The 22,565-nt window shown below is 42.5% G+C and overlaps 1 protein-coding gene across 2 annotated transcripts; it reads left to right on the top strand.

The window, feature by feature from the left end:
• The first annotated feature begins 176 nt into the window (after positions 1 to 176).
• On the top strand, positions 177 to 18,267 carry LOC146182303 (uncharacterized). Of its 2 annotated transcripts, XM_084577399.1 has the most exons (8): positions 200 to 331; positions 858 to 1,038; positions 3,904 to 4,023; positions 6,054 to 6,207; positions 7,317 to 7,410; positions 11,317 to 11,437; positions 12,731 to 15,545; positions 17,421 to 18,267. In XM_084577399.1, exons 2-8 carry the CDS (start codon positions 966 to 968, stop codon positions 17,968 to 17,970), a joined length of 3,927 nt encoding a protein of 1,308 aa, XP_084433525.1. In that variant the 5' UTR covers positions 200 to 331; positions 858 to 965; the 3' UTR covers positions 17,971 to 18,267. The 2 variants fall into 2 exon arrangements, with proteins under 2 accessions (XP_084433526.1, XP_084433525.1); XM_084577400.1 differs by lacking the exon at positions 858 to 1,038 and having other exon boundaries at positions 177 to 331.
• The last annotated feature ends 4,298 nt before the right edge of the window (positions 18,268 to 22,565 follow it).

The following is a 22,565-nucleotide window of genomic DNA, read 5'->3' as shown; positions in this document are numbered from 1 at the left end:
GCTGCGATTGGTCAAAAAGAAAGCAGACGTTTCTGACTAGTTCCAGTTACGGCTCCTTTAAAAATACTTTACACCTCTACACAAACAAACGATAAACTTATAACTAAATTTTAGAAGTTCGTTTGAGTGTTAAAATACTTATATTAATATATGCCATTTCAATCTTGAGCAAATCCAAACCAATCCAAATGATCAAGCCAAATCGAGTAAAAAATGGCGAATGCCATGTGCGTAGTTGTGTCCATCGTAGTTGTGTTGTAGTTGCGCGATTTCTACTTGTACTCGCCTCAGGAACGACTACGCAGTAGCAAAATGGAGAAGGGGCGACCAAGTAAGTTATGACTGCGTGTTTTCATCACATTGGATTGAAAACAGCCCGCGGTCTGCACAGTAATCGTGTCGCATTCTAGCGCAATGCGTTTCAACTTGTCCAACAGCGCTGCCTTTTCCGTAATGCTGTGCCTTTACTCCCATCTTGAAAGCGGAATGGAAGCTACGAGAGCATTAGGTGACGGATTACACATTCCCCGTGAGAAAATGTGTTGAATGACATTCCTCACTAGTCCGGACTCGGGACACACTTCTAGTTCGCCGTTCTTTGGGCTTAGTTTCCCAATACAATACGGAAGTGTGCCTCAGGAGCTACGTCGTCTTATATTCATTATCCTTCTTTTCGAATGTAAAAAATGCGCTAGTAATGAGATTTCAGCACACACCAGGTGCATACATTCTTGTGTGTTATCGCCACATTGTAGTGTTGGCCTGGGCAGACAAGTGAGGCGAGTGGAGACTCGATTACGTGGTGACGAATGACCCATCAAGGATCCTTTATTATGGAAACTTTTGGGCTATTACAGGTTAGACTCACGTGTCAAGATGTAGACAAATACATGCACACGTGCATATAAACAAGTAAGACCGTCCACTGAACAAGAACCGAAACTGAGACTCAGAATACAACACACATGCTTCGCGCTTACAGCTGGCGAAGTAATGCATGGAGTCGTTCAAAGGTATTCCAACCAGTCATGTTGAAAGGTAGTAAAATCCCTCTTGTTTAAAAAATTTTTTTCTCGTATTTTTGCCTGCATATCTGTGAATGATATAATTGCTTTCTGGAAATTCATGTTCATTTATCATCAACCGAAAATCATAAATCTCTAAAAACAGATATGGCTTGGCAGATGCATCTTGATCATGTGCACGTGTTTTTTTTTTTATCTGCTTTTGTTTTTTTCTTTCAGAGCATGTGCTTGGCGTACAGAAAGTCGCTGTTTACGCTTACCTTGCAGAAGCAGACATGGGATAAAACAAACGAAACACTTCTGAAAGTCATCCAGTGCAAAGAAGTGGCAGTTGCAATTGTCACTTCTTTAAACATAGCGATTACATTAGGTATATAGTATATTTAACATCCCAATGCGGCAAAGAAGGGACAATAGTATTTGCCACTGAATGCAGCTGTGAATAGCTGTATTTGTAGTTTTATATGTACCGCATTCCTCAAACTATCACTGAAAGTGCACTACTGACAGGACTGACGTGCAGCCTTGCACATTGTTTTGTGAGGTAAATAAGCAATAATCCTGCTGACACCATACAGGCATGCTGCGTTTAGTTTCTGCTGTGCAGATTGAGCAGGGTTTTTCAATAACACTACTCTGCTCACAATGTGTGTTTACGATCTCACGTGGCTGCTTTTGTGAATGCAGCAAAGGTATGACATGGTATATTGGCTTTAATGTCCCTAAGTGACATCTGCTACGAGGGACGCTAATAATTACAACTGTCTTGGTTTTTTTAATGTGCACGGAAGTCGCTCAGTACACGGGCGCCTTGCATTTTGCCTCAATATGCTGCCACTGGGGCTGAGATTGAACCCACATCCTCGGACTTGCAAGTCAGACACACTAACCACTGTGCCACTACGGCGGCTCTTTTGCAGCAAAGGTTGTCAATAATATTGCTTTAGCGGGCATTGATGGCCTCAGATATGTTAGTCACTTGTTCTGCTAACTGACAGATTAATTTTTTTACGCACAAAAGAAAGAAGTCATCAGCCTAGCAAAATAGGCCTGACACAGAAAATTTGTAGTTGGCCTGTGTCGATAGCTTGTTAGACTGAAATGACGGAAAGGTTACTTCACTGAAAGGGGAGAATTTCTAAGCTGAAAAAAAGTCTGAAAGAGTAAATGCAGCTATCACTGCTTCCGATTTTTTTTTAGAGGCCAACTACGATTACAGCAAGCAAGACATCTTGTACGCAATTGAGTCTAGGTGGCACTATCATTGTCTTCTAATCAACGATCACAATGTCCCTTTTGGTACTGATGTAGCAAGTTTAAATGAAACAGTCGGGAAAAAAATTTTCTAGTTTTAATCACTAGGTTTGTCTTAGTAACTGGCATTGCGAGTTTGAGTCTGTTAGTGAAGAAAAAATATTTTGTTTTTAAATACAATTTTCTTATCAATAAATGCACCGGCATTAACACAGCAACAAGGAGCTTAAGAATTGATTTTCAATGAACATGAATATTAGTCAGAGTTGTTCTGTTTCTTTAAATGACTGCAGACACCCAATTTTAATTGTTTTTTTTTAATTATGTATAAAAAATTTGAGCATAATGGTCACCATGTACTATTTTCCTTTGTCTAATAAGTAATTTAGAATGAAATTTCTTCTTTGGGCTATTTCACTTACGGCTTCATCAGCCAAACAGCGGCTGTGATATCTATATGTGCTTAGGTCATATGAAGCATGGAAAAAGCCGCAATATAACAACTGATATGTGGTTTCTTGTCATTCCAGTTCTTGAAGTAGGCTGGCTCAAGTGTTGTACTACATATCACTGATAGCATTGCAGTTTCTTTTCAGGCTTCAAGTGATGTAAACACACCTTGCATATTGATGCCATCATTCTGTTGAAACGAAAACTGCTTCAAAAAGAAATTGAGTTATAAATTACTTTGTATTCCATGGGAAATACCATGATGCAAGCCATGTGCGTTAATGTGTAACACATCCTATGAAAGAAAGCATGCTGGCAAGAATTTGGTAATTTGAGTAATTTCAAGAACACGAATGAAAACTCGGTACTCAGCAAGAATCATCTTCACTATGGCAGAGGCAGAAATGCTCCTCCAGATTTCTTTTGTAATGAATGGCTCAGTGAAATTGGTGTACTCCTTAAACATATGTTCCCATGAACTTTATTTGTTATGCATTTGTCACTTTCGGTATGTTCACTTTTATTCCTGTAATGTAGCTAAGCGCTGTGGAAGCTAAAACCATAGTGACCTTGCTATTGAAGCTACTGCATTTGAGGCATTGCTGTAATGGGCGCAACGACCTCTCTTATAAGACACGACATTGTTTCATAGTTCCGATAGAGCTCTGTCCAGTTGCGACAGCTAAAGACGCTACTCCAGCTAGCTCACAGAGACGTGCTCCTGACGTGACATCTGCCTCACGGTGTGCTGTGAGATCGGCATGTGCACAAAATGCATTTCATTCACCTGCCTGGTGCAACAGTAACCATTATTCTATCTCGAGAGTTCTTGGCAAAAACGGGACTGGTCATAGACGTCAGTGGATCTGATCAAGTGAGCCAGTGCACCCTATCCAGGCCGTTTGTCGGCCCACCAGCGACAACGAGATCATTGTTTAGGCATGCGACCAAAGCAGTCCGCCCAATTGGGAGATCCCAGTAAATACTTTGTGTGTGGGCTGTATACTTCAATGTGCTGTTCTTCGTGGCCACAGATGGGGTCTTACATAGCTGAGCAGTGTTGGCTCTAGGGTCCCGGCCATGGTAGAATCCCTACAGCTTGTGTGGATTTGTCACCTGACCTTCCACTGTTTCACTTGTGGATTAACTTGGCACTCTGTCTTGCTGTTCACAGGTTATGCATATGGAGAGAGGCTCATGAAGCAGATGGGCTGGAGGGAGGGCAAAGGCCTAGGAAGGAATGAAGACGGCAATGCCAACTTCATTCGAGTGAAAAAGAAGCTGAACACTAAAGGTAAGCAGTTTAGCTTGCTTCCAGCGTTGTGTTATGTGCTTCTCTCTTTGTCTGCGCCTTTTTGCTGGTTTTAATCCTCACCAATGTGTACGAACTGGCCCAACTCTCCTTTCTACTGTTTCAGCAGCTACTAGCAGACATTGTGTCGCTTTACTTTCTCTCACTCAGTGACTTTGACATCTGTTTTCATGACCCTCCTTCCTTTTTCCTTTCCTATGTAATGTTTGTAGACCATTCTGATGTCGCATAACTGAATGTATGTGGCAGCAAGCATCATCAGCCATACGAACTGTTGCATCCTTGTTGAAATGAAGTCATCAATTCTGCGACTTTAGCAGTGCTTTCACAAGAATTTGGGAGAAAAGCTACGGTAGACTTTTAGTAACGCGAAGTTGTGTATGGGCAGGGAAATAGTGGCAATTTCATCCCAAAATCTTGCCTGCATGATGTTGGTGTTTTTGCAAAGCTTTGTTCCTGGGAAAAATTGTAGTTCAGACTGCAAGCTCATACCCCCTCCTCCTGCTCTGCTTTTGAGATATGTACATACAGCAAGGCCATCCACTTTGTCACCAGCTGCGAAGAAGAGCTAGCTGCCTAGTGACCTTGGATCATTGAGACGAAGTCTGTGGCTACTTCTGCACAAAAGTCTGCTCGCATTAACACGCAGGAGGCTTCCTGCAGAATATTGCAGATTCTTTTTTTCTCATGTTTCGGAATTAAACTTTTTTCCGACACAGAAAAGTAGGCGGCCTTCATTATTGTTTACTTCATTTGCACGTTATGTAAAAAAGTGCATGTAGACGAACGCCCCCGCAGACGCTTCTACGATGAAACGACCTGATAACAAAGCAATTTGCATGTCTAGGCCAAAAATTTTCTTTCTTGTATATTGTGCATGCCTCCGCAAAGAAGACTGCTGCAATGAAATTTGCCTGTACAGCGAAGGAAGTGAGACGTCTCCGATGACTTATTTGTTACTTTACAACAAACACGCGTAGTGGCAGCGCTATTTCTCTCCGCAACCACTAATGAGCTGTGGCACTCCATTCGGCACTTCAGCAAAAATCACATGGGACAAATACGAACTCGGCATTAGCCAGGATAACTGCCATACCAACACACTTGTCATGCCAGTGCCACTTGTCAAAATAATCGGCCATTTGGCCTACAGCAAAAGTGGCACTATTTAGCCTTATCCACCGACAAAGAAAGCAAATCTAGGCACAATGATCTCCATGCGCCAGCCTAGTGGCAGCACTGAGTAGGGGACTGTTGTGAGCTGTTTCGAGATGGGAAGCAACATCGGCAAACTCTCTGAACAAGAAGCATAAACGCAGCAATGGATTTGGCAGATGCAGTCTGCCGTTTAGCACCGGTGCTATTGGGAACTGGTGAAAGGATGTAAATTTCAGCGAGCACTCGCTGGCTCTTTCAATTTCTGTACTATGCGTCGTGCGCAACAAGAATTTTGAAGACAGGAAAGGCTGTCTCCCGTACACCGCTGTGGAGCACGCCATGAGCATGCAGGTCGGCTGCACTGACACGTTCCATCGTAAGAACTGCCCGACAGGAAATAAGCAACCTTTTTTTTTTTTTTTTTTTATCAAGTATCTCTTCAAGTCATGATTAGCAAAGGGGTTATTTTGTTGTACATACTTAGTTTGCTCTATTATTTGCAACACGTTGCATGAACGTTATACAGTGAAGTGGCCTGTAGCACTTCATTATAGAACCATTCATATGTACCGTATTTGGAGTGAGTTACCTGAAACTTAGAAATCATTTCTAGGTGTAACACATTTTCAAAGAAAAGCTGCGTACTTAGTGCTTGCAAGGGTTACTTGGCACCTCTCTTAAGTGATGAGAACTTCCTCTTCCCGGCAAAGCAGCTGTGTTGCACAGAACTTTTATATTCTTTAGATTCTGCTAATCCTACTTGATCCAGCCTGAGTAGCTCACTTGCTAGTGCAGTTGTAATATGCATGTACTGATTTGCTTGAGCACCATTTTATAACTGCGCTTTATTCCAGGAATCGGCTTCAATGGTGTCGACGATCGTTGGGTTGAACACCAGGAGGCTTTCGATAGCCTTTTAAGTCAGCTGAATGACGGAAGCCCAGCGGCCTTAGAAAGCAAACTTATTGGTGTTGAAGAGCGAGCCTTCAAACTTGGTGGACGAGTCCAGTGAGTGTTTCTTTGGAGGCGTGTGTTGGCCCCTTTACTAAATGTCACATGCAGGTTGCCCTTTTGTAGTTACAAAGGCAGCACCAATTCATCCAAAATGCTGTCACCTGTTGGTATTAACACAAGTGTGGTTAAAACAAGTGTATGTAGTTTATGGTTTTCAGTATGTGGCAAGGAAAATTAACTCTCTGAGTTCAAAGTGCGGAGGTCGCTGTCCACTCAAAAGCTGTGCAAACTTTTGACAGAGATGGAAATTTTAGTCTTTTTCAATTTCAAGGAAAATGATATTGTATTTGATACTTACATCTATTTTCCACCAAACTGAAAGACCCACACACATAATGACAGTAACGGAAATTTGACATCACCAAGCGAGTCAATGTTTGTTCAGTTGTTCAGACACTACATGCTGGCTCAAGATCTACCACATTAAGACAAACATTTTAGAATCGACATATGTATGTGGTACTGGCAGTGTCATAAATTCTAAGCAGGTTGCATTTTATTTGTGTGTTAAACTGTTGAGTTGATTTTTAGTAAAGAAACAGAGCTCCAAAGGCCTTGTGGGCAACTTAATTCTAGTTCTTGGTTTAAAAAAAGGGACTTGTCATATTGATGTCATTATATGCTGCGCAATCTATCTTTGCACTGAATCATCATCACGATGTTATTGTCACGTCGATAAGGGCGCTTCTATTAGAGGCCTGCCGCACAAGCTGCTGTTATACTGACTTGCTTAGCTCTTTATCTTTGAAATCGTTTTTGTTTGGCACCACTTTATTATCACTTAGTGGCGGTGCATATCATATTCATGTCTATTAAGAGCAAGATTGGAAGGAACAATATGACTTGTTTACAGCGTCTTCTATCGCCTTCAAATTCTGCGTCATGATTACTAAGTACCCCACTCAAGCAAACTCTTGATTTACAAACACAAACTTGAAAGAACACGAAAAGCTTCAGCACAAAATGCTAAGCAAATCAGTGGCATTGCTGGGCGCTACAAACCTCAATGATCATGTCTGCCCAGCGGCTATTGCATTAGCAGTTTTGGTATCCCTGTTCCAGATGATCCCAACACATACACACATCTTTCTTTTATCTTACAGCTACTCAAAGTTTCTGCGAGGAAAAGATTTGAGCCAGAAGAAGCAAGAGGAGCTGAATGCCATAGTGGTCAAACGCAAGAAAAAGAAAGATGAGGTAATCTTGTCACAAATTGTGGGGGCATCCTTCAAGCATCCTACCACTTTTATTTATTCGAGTTTATTGTTTACAGGGTGCGTTGATTCCTTTCTAAATGCATGAAGGGAACTAATGGTGAATTTCTTTTTAATAGTTTGCCATAGCAAAAGTAGTTAGTTAAAAGAGCACACAAATTGACTAGCACAGTCTGCCGGGGTAGTTTGTTGCGATCCATGTATATCAACAGCGCGAACACAGTCAGGCAAAAATACAGATAGAACAAAGCGCTGAAGTTTCGTTTTTATTTGAAGAAACTGAAACCCACACTTATACATACACACCAGGTAAAACACCCACCAGGGGTAATAATCAAGATTACATGACAGTCAGAGTGAGTGAACAAACTGGGAATCACATAATGTCCAGGACATCAAGTGATAACAAGAGGAACATCATTGCTAAAATCACACGAGTTCCATGATGTAAAGCACAAACGACATGTGAAAAAAAAAAAAAAGGGAAAAATCAGGTTGAAGGCGCAATTTCGCTAGAACATTGGAAAACGGTATAAAGACAGTAGTACAACAGATGAGCACCAGCAGCTAATATGGCTAGAACGATAATAACATATGAAGGGTGCTTCTAAAATCAGGTGAAATTAGATTGAAATTAGAGTGGCATGGCAGGGGTGCTTATGCAACCTCCCCTAAACCGCGCGATGTAGGTGGCTTCAACAATTCCATGTGTCATTTGGTTTTTATGTTTCTTCAGGACAGTTGTTTTCTTACTCATGCACCCTCAATCCTGTTTCTTTTATTTTTTTTTTTTTTTTACATGTCATTTGCGCTTTGCGTCTTGTAATTCATTGCCTAGTATAGTTGTAGCAACAATGCTGCTCTTGTTATCTTTTAATGTTCTGTACATTGTTTGATTCCCAGTTCATTCGCATTGCCTGGCTGTCATGGAACTATGATTATTCCTCCTGGTGTGTATATAAGCGCGTTTCGGTTTCTTCAAACAAAATTGAATGTTCAGTACTCTGTTCTATCTGCATTTTTTTCTGCTTGTGTTCGCGCTACTGATACATGTGGAACACAAATTGAAGTTGGCTTATGTCAGCTTCACAATAGTCGCAGTGACGAAGAGGTTCACCTTCATTATTATCAGCCTAACTACACCCTCTGCAAAACAAAGGGCTCTCTCGCATCTCTCCTAATAATCCGGTCGTGTGCTGGTTTTGGCCATCTAATCCCTACAAACTTCCTAATCTCATTCGTCCACCTGACTTTCTGTTTCTCCCCCCCCCCTTCACTGCGCTTGCCTTCCCTTAGAATCCAGTGCGTCCCCCTTAAGGCCGATTCACATGGCGGGCCAGCTATCCGTGGACGGAGCACCACGTCATCCGACGTCACTGGCTCCGCCTCATCCGCGGGTGGCGGACGACATCGCGGACGGAAGTCGCTGGAGGCCAGAGCCGCACCGCTCCTTGCAGCTCCACCACTGCAGAGACAGGCGACGACATTCCAAGCCAATTATGCCGCATTGTTGACTAGGGTGCCTCGATGGCCAGGGAGGCGAAAGCATTGACGCACACTAATGTTGAAGCTACAAAAGCACCCCCACTACGGTAAAAAAGAAACTAAAATACCATTGTTGCCCCACTTAGAAGGTATAGTTCTGCTGGAAAAATAGCAGACAACCCCCATATTTTGACATAGGAAACATGCTCGCCAGTTTTTGGCGTGCGAAGATTGCTCCGTCCACGGATGAGGTGGAGCCAGTGGCATCGGGTCACATGGTGCTAGTCCGCTCGCGGACTCAAGCGATTCTATCCGTCGTGTGAATCGGCCTTTAGCGACCATGCAAACAGTAATGCAAACTGTTTCCAACAGTTTAGAACGGCAATTGACAAGAATTGCAAAGTCCGGTTATTGAGATTCCGTGATTAATGAGTGCTGTCCTCTTCTAATGAAGAGCTTAAAAAGAACGGTCAGGCAGAAAACTCCGCCCGGCATGGATGAGAAGAATAACAAAGTTGCGGTGGTATCTTATGTGCATAGGATTTCACATGGCCTCAGGAATGTTGGCAAGAGAGATGGTGTTGATGTTGCATTGACCGCCCTGGTCAAGATGAAGAGGATCTGCCCTGCTATTCAAAGGAAATGAGAATCTAAAATGCAGGAATGTGGTGTTAAACATAGAGACCCATTTGTCAGCTGCAAGACTGGTGTTGTGTACAGGTTTCCGTTCTCTTTTGGAGCCTGTTATATAGGACAGACAGGGCGGTGTATAAACAAGGGGCTACAGGAACACTGAACCACTTGGAAAGTGGCAAGGACAAAACTTTTATTGTCTCCTATTGCCATTCGTGTGAGACAATGAAAAAGGAGAAGAGGTGTACTCCCCTATTTGACCAGGTTAGAATTTTGTATCGGCACAAAGAAAAGTTGACGAGAGAACTGGTTGAAGCATATTTTACTTCAAGGGACATCAAGTGTGTCAGCAGGACTTCTGTTGCTCTTTTGAGCAAAGAGGGTTTTTTTTAGCGACTTTTTGTTTAGCAGATGAACCCAGGGATGTTTCACGCGAGAGCATCATTTTCATCACAATTGTTTTCTTCTGGGCCTTGGATTAAAGGCTGAGGCTGAGTTGTGAGTCAGCGCTTGTCCTGTAGCTTCCTTTTATCTTGTCTTGTGTCTTCCTGTTCACGCGGTTTTTATTAACACCTGGGGAGGCACCTCTGCCACGGCGATAACATACATGACTAGCGACTGCATTCCTTCGTTAGATGTCAAATCCTGGTGTCATTTGACCTTCAGGAATGGTGCCAGTATTTTTGCTTGCATATCGCTGGAGCTAGGGCAGGATGCCATTCACTTCCAGCCAGCAGTCATGGCCTTGGCATTATCACACACAAAAAAAAAAGATTATAAAGAAAGGATGCGGTTTCAAGTGGGAAAAGAAAACCTATTCTCAGCTTCAAATTTATGGTAATGAATTTGTTTCGCTGCAAAACAAACTTCAACAAAGTCACGGAAAGCTGAACAATAGAATTTTACTAGTAAGAAAGATGACTTGTTTTTCTGGTCTTGGTCAAGATTGTTTGGTTTTATTCAAAACCAGATGCTGCACAATACTTGGAATCGCAGAAGCAAGTGCGCCAGTATAACAGTTGTCTGTTACCATCATATTAGTAGCGAATAGGTGTGTTTTTTTTTGGTATTATTATAAGACTGGTGAGGTATAGACTCGCATCTGAGGAAGAAAATGCATTGTAGAGTTTTCGGAGTGGTATTCCCGCTCAAAACAGTTTGTCTTACTTTTTTTTTTGTCTCAATGCACCGAACAACACCTTCTGGTTTGAAATTGCTTTCAGTTTAAGGAATGACACATCTTCACGACATGATTGCAACACCATTTAATTGTTACGTCTGTGATTCCAGCATTGGTTAGAAGGCAGCAAGCCGCTGTTCTGCTGTAAAAGATTTCGTTCTTTTCTCCTATTCTGTAGTATCTATTTGCTATTCCCAAACCTCTCTCTTCAAGGTTTGTTTTTCCAGTCATGAAATATGTTTTTCACAGAAATGGCATGAACACAATCACTCGAAAAACGTCATTAATGGTCTGTCACAATGTGTGCAATAAACCATTATCACCGGCGCCACTTTCATGTCGTTATTTGCCTCTAGTAGCATCTTTTGTCCCCTTGCCAAGCGTTCAGCAAAGCTTCATGACCAGTAAACGCATTGAAACACTCTTGGTTTACACAAAAGTTCTATGTCCAGTAGGGACGTTCTGTAAAGCGGCTGTAATTGCATATCTTTGGGTTTATTAAGAGTTCAAACAGCTAATTTGCTCTCCTGGGGTGAAGCTCAGTGGTCTGTTGTAATTCGTGTGCTGAGGCCGTTCTGCATTATGTTGCAGGAGAGTGTACCAGAGGTAGAAGTGAAAGAAGAAAATCTCTCTGGTGTCAGAACGCACACCAGCAGCTTGAGCTACCAAGAGTACTTCACTCAGCGCATGGAGGCAAAGAAGCATCAGATAGGTATGCACTCCATATTGTGTTGTTCCTCGGGGCACATCACTGCATTGATTTGCAGTCGGGCTGCTTGGAGGGACACTGAAAGAAAACTGAATCTGGTTGTGTCATCATTAGATTATGGCGTTCCTATGTCAAAAATGCCACTGTCACTGAAAGTGGCACTGTCGTAAACTAGAAAAGTTAAAAAAAAGGGGGGGGGGGGGTGATCATACAGCTGCCGCTGGCTCTTATCACAGGCAAGTTATGATGGTGTGGGCGTATCCTTTTGTTGCAAGTCTGTGTGGCTAAGTTGTACTCCGACCCACCTCTAAACTTTGATTACAGCAAAGTTTGTTTTTCATATCAACGTCGCATGTAGCATATTTAAGTTTTGTTCTCTCAGCAATAAATGCCTCCCTTGCTGCCAAATAAATATCATAGCCACAAAGAGAGTAGATTGCCACTTGGAACTAAAATTAGATGGAGTTGTTCTCAATGGGACAGCTTTCATTCCAGTATGAATGGGTAGAAATAATGTAGTTTAAGTAGAGGGAATAAGAAATGAATTTGAATTTTTGCTAGCAGGGGATGACCATAAAGCAAAAAGTAAGAAAAAGAATCTTTTCCTCCAATTGCATGCTTATTTTAAAGGTGCTAGAACACTATACATTTGCTAAACATCAAATTTGTCTTGTTCTCTTGCTGATCATCTGCACTTAGTACTTAGTTATCTTTGCATGTTTCTATGGGTACGTCCCATATTACCTTGTTACAGCAGTGGCACTTTCCATTTGGTATTTTTCTTGGCGGACACTTACCTCAAGCAGTTTTTTTTTTTTCTCAGACTTAATGTAAACCTTTACTCCAGTCACTCAGGTAGAATGTTCATGTACAGTAGCATAAAATAGCTGTTCTTGTTTCAAATCAGCTGTTTGGCTCTTTGCGATACATTTATGGCGTTTGTTTAGAAACAGAGGGTCCATTTATTGCTTACAAATTTGTATTTAGAAACCTAGTCTTCTTTTCTTCCTTTTTCTGCCACTTGTTTCAAACTCATAAAAAAAATCTTATTCTCTTCACAGTCTATGTGTAGAAACGAGTTGTGGCAGTGACACCTGCATATAACTTTTTATTCAGTTTGGTCTTATGTGAAAGCAGCTTGTTTGTCTTTATAATGTGATAACCCATTAGTACAGAAAAACTTCAGTGTGTACCAAGTGTCCCTTCAAGTTTCAGATGCATTCTGTACAATGGGATGAGAATGAAAACAAAAAGACAATGCTTTGAATAATTGTGCCACAATTTGCACCTGCCTAGGTTCCAGCAAGAACGAAAATCAGGAGACCTCTCAACATACAGGAAACGATGTCTGGATAACTGAGGAGGAAGGCACCGAGGCAGCTTCACAAGATGTTGAGCCTCCAGATGCTTGCATGCACTTCTCCTCCCTATATGATCAGGAGGGTTCCAAGCTACGCAGAAAAAAAATGAAACAGAAGTCGGTTCACAGCACGTATGAGACAAGCTCACTAGTAAGCACAATTGTTGCTAATGGACAATTAGATGAAGCAACTACACTTGCCGCAAAAGAGATGGACAGTGCACCGCGGAAAACCAAGAAGTCTAAACGGAAGTCACCTGACAGCCCAACCAGGATGGCAGATGATGATACAGAGCAGTTTGAAGAAACCAGTGTTGACCAGGAGCATTCAAAGCAAGGAAGGAAAAAAATGAAAGTGAAGTCGGTTCAAAGTACATGTGAGGAACGCTTGCCAGGAGGCGTGACTGTAAGTGGACACGTGGGTGAAGAAAACATTCTTGCATTGGAGGAGCTAGACAGTGCATCACGGAAGCGCAAGAATTCCAAACGGAAATCACCTGACAGCCCAACCAGGGTTGAAGATGCTGAAATAGAGCTGTTTAAAGAAACAAGCATTGTAAAGAAACAAAAGGCATCTCGAAATGACCCCGTAAACAGCATCAAGTTTGAAAGAAGTGAGGCAACCATGAATGAACAGTCGAGTGAAGTAAGGAATTCATCCTGTGAAGAGTTGAAGTGCACCGTGCAGCAGCAGTTAAAGAAAAAAGCGAAGAAAGTGTTTTGTGGCGATTCAGCTGAAACAGACCAGCTTAAAGAGAAGGCGGTAGAGAAGAAAGTTAAGAAGCAGAAGGTACCCAGGGACGCCAGTGAGGTCACAAGAGATACAAAATTCACAGGTCAATGCTTGGGCAAACCGGCCATTTTTGAGCAACTTGAAAGTGCAGCACAGCTGCCAAAGAAGTCAAAAAGTTTTTCAATTGATGGCCAGGCTAAAGAAGACGGGCAAGAAGAAAAACCAGGCCGACAGAAATGGATTAGAAGTGAAGCAGAAAAAGTTAGTGAGATGGTTACTGAGGAGTGCTCAGAGCATGACGTACCCGAAAAATCTAAACACAAGAAAAGAAAGGACAAAGAAGGATCTAAAAGAACTAACCCTAAGAACCAACAAGAAAAGGCTGAATTGGAGGTGAAAACAGATGTCGAATCTAAGCAGAAATGGAAAAATGTTTTAGCCACAGTTCCTGATGCGGAGCTGCTTAAACAAGGCGGCAAGAAATTGAAAATCAAGAGGGAAGAAGGAACAGAAATGGATAGCATAGAACAAGACCAGCCAGTGGAATATGAACTGGAGGCAGCTTGCTTGGAGGTGAAAGCAAGAGATGATTCAAAGCAGAAACAGAAAAATGCCTTATCTTGCATTTTTGATGTGGAGCTGCTTAAGCAAGGCGACAAGAAATTGAAAATCAAGAGGGAAAAAGGAACAGAAATGGATAGCACAGAACGAGACCAGCCAATGGAATGTGAACTGGAGGCAGCATGCAGAGACGATTCAAAGCAGAAACGGAAAAATGCCATATCTTGTGTTTCTGATGTGGAGCTGCTTAAGCAAGGCGACAAGAAATTGAAAATCAAGAGGGAAAAAGGAACAGAAATGGATAGCACAGAACGAGACCAGCCAATGAAATGTGAACTGGAGGCAGCATGCTTGGAGGGAAAAGCAAGAGACGATTCAAAGCAGAAACGGAAAAATGCCGTATCTTGTGTTTCTGATGTGGAGCTGCTTAAGCAAGGTGACAAGACATTGAAAATCAAGAGGGAAAAAGGAACAGAAATGGATAGCACAGAACAAGACCAGCCAGTGGAATGTGCACTGGAGGCAGCATGCTTGGAGGTGAAAGCAAAGAACGACTCAAAGCAGAAAGGTAAAAACACCGTATCTTGTGTTTCTGATGTGGAGCTGCTTAAGCAATGCGACAAGAAATTGAAAATCAAGAGAGAAAAGGGAACAGAAATGAATAGCCCAGAACAAGACCAGCCATTGGAATGTGCACTGGAGGCAGCATGCTTGGAGGTGAAAGCAAGAGACGCTTCAAAGCAGAAACGGAAAAACACTGTATCTTGTGTTTCTGATGTGGAGCTGCTTAAGCAAGGCGACAAGAAATTGAAAATTAAGAGGGAAAAAGGAACAGAAATGGATAGCACAGAACGAGACCAGCCAATGGAATGTGAACTGGAGGCAGCATGCTTGGAGGTGAAAGCAAAAGACGATTCAAAGCAGAAACGGAAGAACGCCGTATCCTATGTTTCTGATGTGGAGCTGCTTGAGCAAGGTGACAAGAAATTGAAAATCAAGAGGGAAAAAAGAACAGAAATGGATAGCACAGAACAAGACCAGCCAGTGGAATGTGCACTGGAGGCAGCATGCTTGGAGGTGAAAGCAAGAGACGCTTCAAAGCAGAAACGGAAAAACACTGTATCTTGTGTTTCTGATGTGGAGCTGCTTAAGCAAGGCGACAAGAAATTGAAAATTAAGAGGGAAAAGGGAACAGAAATGGATAGCACAGAACGAGACCAGCCAATGGAATGTGAACTGGAGGCAGCATGCTTGGAGGGGAAAGCAAGAGACGATTCAAAGCAGAAACGGAAAAACGCCGTATCTTGTGTTTCTGATGTGGAGCTGCTTATGCAAGGCGACAAGAAATTGAAAATCAAGAGGGAAAAAGGAACAGAAATGAATAGCACAGAACAAGACCAGACAGTGGAATGTGCACCAGAGGCAACACAATCTGCCTTCCTTCCGGGCTGCAAAAGGTATGAAGCAGCTGTTGCATTTTAAGGTATAGTGAGGTAGTTCTTGAGAAAAAATGTTTTGCGAAATCCTGCTTCTTTCTTTGGCTGATTTAGCTCGTTCGTTTGTTTTGTACACACATGTGCACGCACATGGATTGTGAACTGCAGTTTTTTCTTGGATCCACCACAGTTGTCCTTGGCTTCTTGGCCGTAGCAGACTCAACAGTGATATTGGCAGCATATTATGAGCATTACCTGCCCGTTTACAAAATGAAAGAAAACATTTGCTGACAGTAATTATCTCTAGCACATCCTAGCCTAGCTACTGGAATATTGATACGTGGTGACAAGTGAAAAGATGACACAACATGGCGACAGGGCGAAAGATGATTTAATGGCTGGCCTAGCGCAAGCGTTCCTCTCGCGCCACTGCCCATCCTATTCTTCGAGACAATATTTAAAGGGGGTACAGCTTTGAAATCGCAAAAAAATGGCCTGTTTCAGTTCTTTTTTTAATGCTTGTATCCACTTGTATGCCATGTTTTTTTGCGCTCTCCCAAAGTGTAATTGCTGAAATCCTCTGGGAATACCCTAAACATTTCTTGCCGATGACAGGCGTTGACCGTGCATACTGGGAGAAACCTCAAACAGTCCGTGTTTTTTCCTCTTCACTTTTATGACTAAATGATCACTTGTGAAGCTGATTTCTCTGCGACTGTTTGATCTATTTGAACCCCATTAGTTTTGTTGCATTTCTGGAGCTATGCTGCATGTCAAGGCATGCAGTGTTTTTCACATTTGCTAGATTTAGTTTCTTTTATGTCTAGGCATATCTACTGAAATTGCACTGTGAAATTGAGAACTGAAATTTTTGTTTTCTTGCAGGAAAAAACAATTTTCATGTCTTGACCTGTTACATGCAAGTAGAATAGCAGCAAATGTTGATCTAGCTTTGTATCATACTTTTTTTAATTCCGCAATGTTTTCACAAAAATCAAGGAAGAAATAGATCGTAGAAAGAAATGTTCTTGAGATATAACCATGAAATTTCGTAAGAATAGTCATAATATTGGTCAGATATTTAGCGGAAACCCCCAAGGTGGAGTAGATTTCTAATAAGAGAGTAATTACTCCGTATTAGCTGTATGGCTGCGCTTTTCCCCTAAATATTTGACCACTTTGAATTATAGATGAATTCGCTCTCGCCCTACCATCAGATCTGCTGGCCGGCCTGGTTAGCTCAGTCGGTGGAGTGACTGCCCCAGAAAAGCGGTGGTGCCGGGTTCGATTCCCGGACCAGAACGAATTTTTCTTTAACTATGAAGTTCTGAAAAAGCTGTACAGCATTCTTTTGTAGCCGTATGGCTGTGCTTGGGTGAATGTCAATGAGTAATTACTCCCTTATTAGTCATAATATTATATCCGAGGAGCATGAAATGTTTTGTGTAGATCAAAAAGGGAATTTCTTTTCTTTTGCTGAAAGCCACGCGGTCTTTAACAGATGCCAGTTTTATTCATTCATTTTTTTCTGCATAATATTTCTGTTTGATTTTACACTATATTTAACGATGTCAAAAGTAAGTCGATGATGACTTGTAAAATCTCTTACCCCATTTGGCCTTCAAAACAAGTGGAAAGTGCAAACGCAGATCCGTGTAGCAGTTATAGTGTACACAAATGTGGTTCTCTATAGACTACAGTTTTAGACATTGTGAATTGGGTTTGCAGTATGTAAGGTTCTGATGCCTTTTAGTAGCATGCGAGTATGTTTCCTTCCCTATCAGCCACTTCTTGTAGCTTCGTCCACTTCATGTAAGACTTGTGACAAAGTGTAGGCAAATACTTCGTATCCTTCGTAGGGGATTTACCATGTTCGGTTTGTTTGGTTCCTTTCAGTACTACAAAGCAAATGGGCAGTGCTGAAAGCCAGGAGGTGGCTTCCAACAGGAAACCACAAAGAACAAAAGTGAAGAGCAGGAGTGGGGAACGGGTGTCTGCAAAAGATGTGGCTGCTTGCAAGGAGGAAGTTGGGCTCCAGCGCTTGCCAGTTGGGCTGCGGCAGTGGCCAGTTGGGCTCCAGCACTTGCCAGTTAGGCCGCGGCAGTGGCCAGTTGGGCTCCAGCGCTGGCAAGTTGGGCACAACTTCCAGCACCCATACAAGATGCCACCAATAACCTATGAAACAGCTGCAGCGATGTCCTGCTGGGTCTTGGACACAGTAGAGAAAACTGCCACCAAGATTACGCCCAACAAGGCATGCTACCTCAGCAAGGACGAATATGCGGAGCTGCTTGGGAATCACATCTTCAAGCGACACAGAACTAGCAACTGGTTGCAGATTCCGGGGTACTCCTCTGAGCTTTGGCTGTCCAAATGCGTCTCATTTCTAGCATCCAATTTGAGGAAAAAAGCACAGCTTGAGGAGGAAGCTAGGAGAAAACGGTAGAGAAAGCAGCACGGATTGCTACGACTCCAGTTCAGTGCACAAATAATAGTGGATCGTTGCCATGTCCGCCTAGCATGGAGAGCATCTTTCCCCGCATCAGTGACTTTCTTTGTGTGACATGCGCTGCGTTTGGACATCATTTGAAACAGAGTGTGCCATTTGAGAGCACATATCAGAACAGTGATACACCTTGTGCTTTGTGTGCACTTAAAGTGATTTTAGTTCAGTGCACTGTATTTGTGCTCATGTATATATAGAGCATTTCTTTGAATATATAATGCTGATCAGTTTGTCGGACTTTCTTTTATAGCAACTTTTTAAATCACATGTCGAAGGTTTAAAGGCACGGCATAAGTTTCTTGCTCTTTGGTCGGTAGTTTCAGCATGAATTGTATGCCACTGCTCATTTTTTGCTGGAAGCATCTATTAGCAACTAGCTTCCGACTGCAGCAGCAGCAAATGCTTGGCTAGATTGATGGGAAAGGCAGTTGACCCGGTGACTGTCATGCAGGATGCAATATTCGGCTTGGTGCCCTTGCCACGCCCACGTGCCATGCATACTCAACAGAGGTTGAAGAGGAGTGTGGTGCCTTAACCACCTTCCCCTCCAAGCACTGTAATTTTCACTGTCATGCTTGAAAGTGCACTCATTCTTGCAACACCAAGCAGCTGCCTCTGCAAACGTGACTTGAGAGGCTGAAATAAAGCCTGCGTGCTGTTGTAAATGATTTGCTAACGGCAGCACTATTTTTATTATTCAAACACCTGTTGGGGCACCAATAGGTAGCCAGCATTTGCTTACCATCCATTACTGGCATTCCTCTGTGGAGGTTTGCGCATTGAAAATTGTTATGTGGAAGTAGCCTGTGCATGCTTCTTCATATATTTTATTGGCTGTTGGGACAAACTTGCAAGTAAGCATCTTGCTTCAGAGGGTTGTGAGGTCGCGAAGGTCTTTTGAACCTCGCACAGGGCCAGATTATCCAGGGTTCAAATGAACCGGGCCCTCCGTTCTTGAGGGTCCCCCAAGAGCTGGAAAAAAATGATGGATTGCAAGGTTTCGTTCGAAAATAGTCAAATCATTTTCTTCCCGATTTCCCACGATTCAAATTAGAGCTTATGTATTGCAATGTCGAATGTTTCAAAGGCTGTTCGTCGTAATTCACCAGTCGAAATACAAAACTTTGTACTCGCCAAAATGGATGAAAAAATATTCTAAATAATTTTAGCTGGTTCTAACTGGTTTCAGTTAGTTTCAGCTGGTCCCAGCTGGTACTAAACTGGCATTGACTGGTTCCAGATGCCTACCAGCTGGAAGTCAGCAGGTCCCAGTTGGTGGTCAAATGGAATAAACTGGTTCCATCTGGCTTCCAGTTTCAGAGTTTGCTCGTACTAGCTGGTAAATTAACTGGCTTCTATCACTGCTGCTGTTGATGTCACTTATGTGTTTTATTAAACTGACTGTAAGCAGTAAAAGCTGTGACGAAAGCAATAGGTTATTAGTGGGTGGTTATAATTGCTCAAGCTGACAGCCGCCTCACTAATTTGCTGCTGCTGTTAGTGGAGACGCAAGATTCTCGGGCTGGTCTACATTGAAGGTCTCGTCAAGGAGCTCTCCCAGCAAAACGCTTGAAAACGCTTATAGAAACCTAAATACCTTTATTCACTTGCTTGAAAGTGGAAAAAAAAAGCAGATATACGAACACACGCCCCATTTAAAAGTTGCATTCCTGTGAAATATTTAAACCTGGATTTCCGTAATTGTGTAAACTTAACGTTTCTGTAAAAAATTAGAATGCATAAGCTTCGTCTAGTAGACGTTATAGCATGGCTTAAGTGTTCACCCCGTTTTAAGTACATATGTGCGAACGAGAATCTGCATGGGGAGTTGGCAAATAGGTGTCATCAACACTGTCATATAATACACTCAAAAGTGAAGCTTAAGAGTCGGCCGTATTTTCAGTCCCCATCCTATTTTTTACAACCACCATTTATGGTGGTGGCGGCTTCTCTATGGAATTAGCTGCGTATACTCTATCCCATAAAGTATAAATTAATTTTGTAAATTTAAAGGAGAAAAGGTGTGTGACACATATGGAAATTTTGTGCAAAATATAAGTATACTCTCTTTTTAAATGTAGACAATCTGTAGTAAAGGTGTAGTACTGATTATTTGAGCGTGCTAAAACAGTAATTTCGTTTCAGTTCAGTAACAATGCCATTTACTACAGCCGCCACCATTTTGAAAAGATTAGCTCCCCGCATTATAACACCGTTTGGAGTAATAAACATTATTTGCTGCCATTGAAGTCGGCATATGGAACATAATATCGCAGTTACTGTAGAAACACTGCCTTAGGCGTGCTTTAATTCGTCTTGCTGGATGAATTCACAAAACTATTAGATAATTGGTAGTGTATGCTAAGAACAGCCTGTGAGCAAGACCAATCTCTACATCGTCTATGTGCACATGCAGCCAATCATCCTGCATTTCGAATTAGCCAAGAAAGTAGGAAGTTTTGCAATTGGGCAACCCTATTGGTTAGGGCAATAGAGTATAATGACGGAGCGCTAATGTGCATGCTCAAAGCGATTTCTGCACTCCTCACCCATTCATCACAGAGTTCCTCGCATGCACACTGTCGTCCCACAATTATCCTGTCCCCCTGACCGTATATATAGTTCCCTTATTCTAAAGCTCTCTAATAACTCAAATTTATTTTTCATGAGTGCGCATTCTGCTTTTTGACGGAGAATGTTGTGCGTGCTGTTATTTCATAGAATAGCTCACTGTAGATGCCAGTCCATCCATGTGCACTGCGGGAAAGTATATGCTCAAATGATGTTCATACAGTTCGCAGATTGTTTCAGTAAATATGGCATGTGTTCTCAGTAAGAAATTATAAAACATGTCTTAAAACATGACAACAGAGGGCGGGGCATGGGAGGGGGTGGTGGGTTATAGGTGCCCTCTTAATTAGCTTTTTTTTTGTGTTTTTTAACCGGACTCTCATGTTACTTAATCTGGCCCTAACCTCATGTATCTACTGTGTAAGCAGAGTAGCAGCTGGCAGTGGTGCTGTACACCTTTCCGTCGATGTGGCCTGAAGCCGATTCAATCCTCGCGTCTTTTGCATACCAGGTGGAACTGTCGGTTACTCCACACTCTCCAAAGACCAAAGAGCGCAAAGGCAGGCAATGAGTTTGGCCCAGTAAAACCCGCAGGGGGAATAAGGGCTCAACTAATGAGGTGAGCTAGGTGAACTAAGGTGAGCTAAGGCTGGCAGTCCTGCAAGATATACGCTGAGGTCGGAAAATGTGGAGGAGTCGGAGCAAACTGGTCCCAGAAGCCAAATGCACATGACTGGCATCTCGGCACAATCTACTCGATGTCAGCCAACATCACTTTTCCAGCGTCTGAAGAGGAGATTCCAAGCACTAAATACTGCAGATTTTCCTAGAACCATTGTGTGGAGGACGTGGATGATGGAAGGCATCATGCTGCCAAGCTCTTCACTTCACTCAACATCAAGGACTCCTTCAATATTCTTAAAGGGGGAGGGGGTACGTGGGGGACAAAATTTTAAGTTTAATTTATTGCCCAAGTTGAATGATTACGGTTTTTCAGCTACTGAGAGGCGTGTTTTAATAGTAAATTTAAACGGGCAGGTTTACAGGGATGTACGTTCGTGCATTTTGTTGATCATGCTTGTGAAGAGTGAGAAGGTTGGAGCACAATTGCTACAATGTACTGAAATGAAATTCTTCACGACTGAGTATAGAAACTAACTCAGCCCTGCTGTGCTTTGCATTAACATATCTGAACCAATGCATTTCTTTGAAGAGAAATGTTGTGGGAGACTAAAGCCCCTCAATAAACTCCCACTTTCCTCCGCGCCTCCATCCTATGTTCCGGAGTACTGGTCTTTGTCTTGAGACGGCCAGGTGTCAAGGAACTAAGCGATGTGGCGAGTGCCCCGAAATAAGGGTCGTCCCTGGTTGTGCAGTGCAAGTTCTCAGGTATGCCCTGTTGCACGACGTCGGTTGTAGTGTTGCCTCTGTAAGCTGTTGAGCACTCGACAGTTTCGGGTTGACTGGCTATATAAAGCGACGCATTCAAGGAATAACTAGCGCCCGCGACGAGCATGGTCAGCGACGAAACTACTAAGGGATGAAATTATTATAGTGTCATTTGGCATGACCTGCACCATTGAATCTGACGCACTGTGCTGTGGGCCTTCGGCGACAAAAGTATCTTGCATTCATAAGGAAGTTCGTGTACTCGTGAAAGATGCTCGACTTCTGCAGCACGCATGTGAGAACCCCATGGAGAACCCATGGAAAACTTTCACATCAGCGAGTATGGAGCGATCATGCTCGGTTGCCTCAAATGAAAGTCGCACAGCCGCAATCGAGGGTTTGTATTGACTAGACCAACCATTAGCGTTTTTGTTAATGGCATTTGCTTAAATTTAAAAAACTGCAGTATTTTTATAGATAAAAATTGTCCCAAAAGCAAGCACTTATACCGATTTGTAACATTATCATCATCATGCATTTGCTTTTATTGCTTTCAAAATAACGGGCAACACTTA

This window comes from Amblyomma maculatum, chromosome 8 (genome assembly GCF_055883805.1).
Source record: "Amblyomma maculatum isolate TAMU_Amacu chromosome 8, ASM5588380v1, whole genome shotgun sequence".
In the NCBI taxonomy this organism is placed as follows: Eukaryota; Metazoa; Arthropoda; class Arachnida; order Ixodida; family Ixodidae; genus Amblyomma; species Amblyomma maculatum.
The sequence above is the reverse complement of the archived record's forward strand: the minus strand, read 5'-3'. Positions and strand labels throughout refer to the sequence as shown.

Bases quoted from the DNA above. Each gene is read 5' to 3' on its own strand.
- LOC146182303 (XM_084577399.1), top strand. From the start codon at position 966: ATGCTTCGCGCTTACAGCTGGCGAAGTAATGCATGGAGTCGTTCAAAG. The intron at 6,208-7,316 runs GTGAGTGTTTCT...TTTATCTTACAG, and splicing joins AAACTTGGTGGACGAGTCCA to CTACTCAAAGTTTCTGCGAG. The intron at 11,438-12,730 runs GTATGCACTCCA...GCACCTGCCTAG, and splicing joins GGCAAAGAAGCATCAGATAG to GTTCCAGCAAGAACGAAAAT.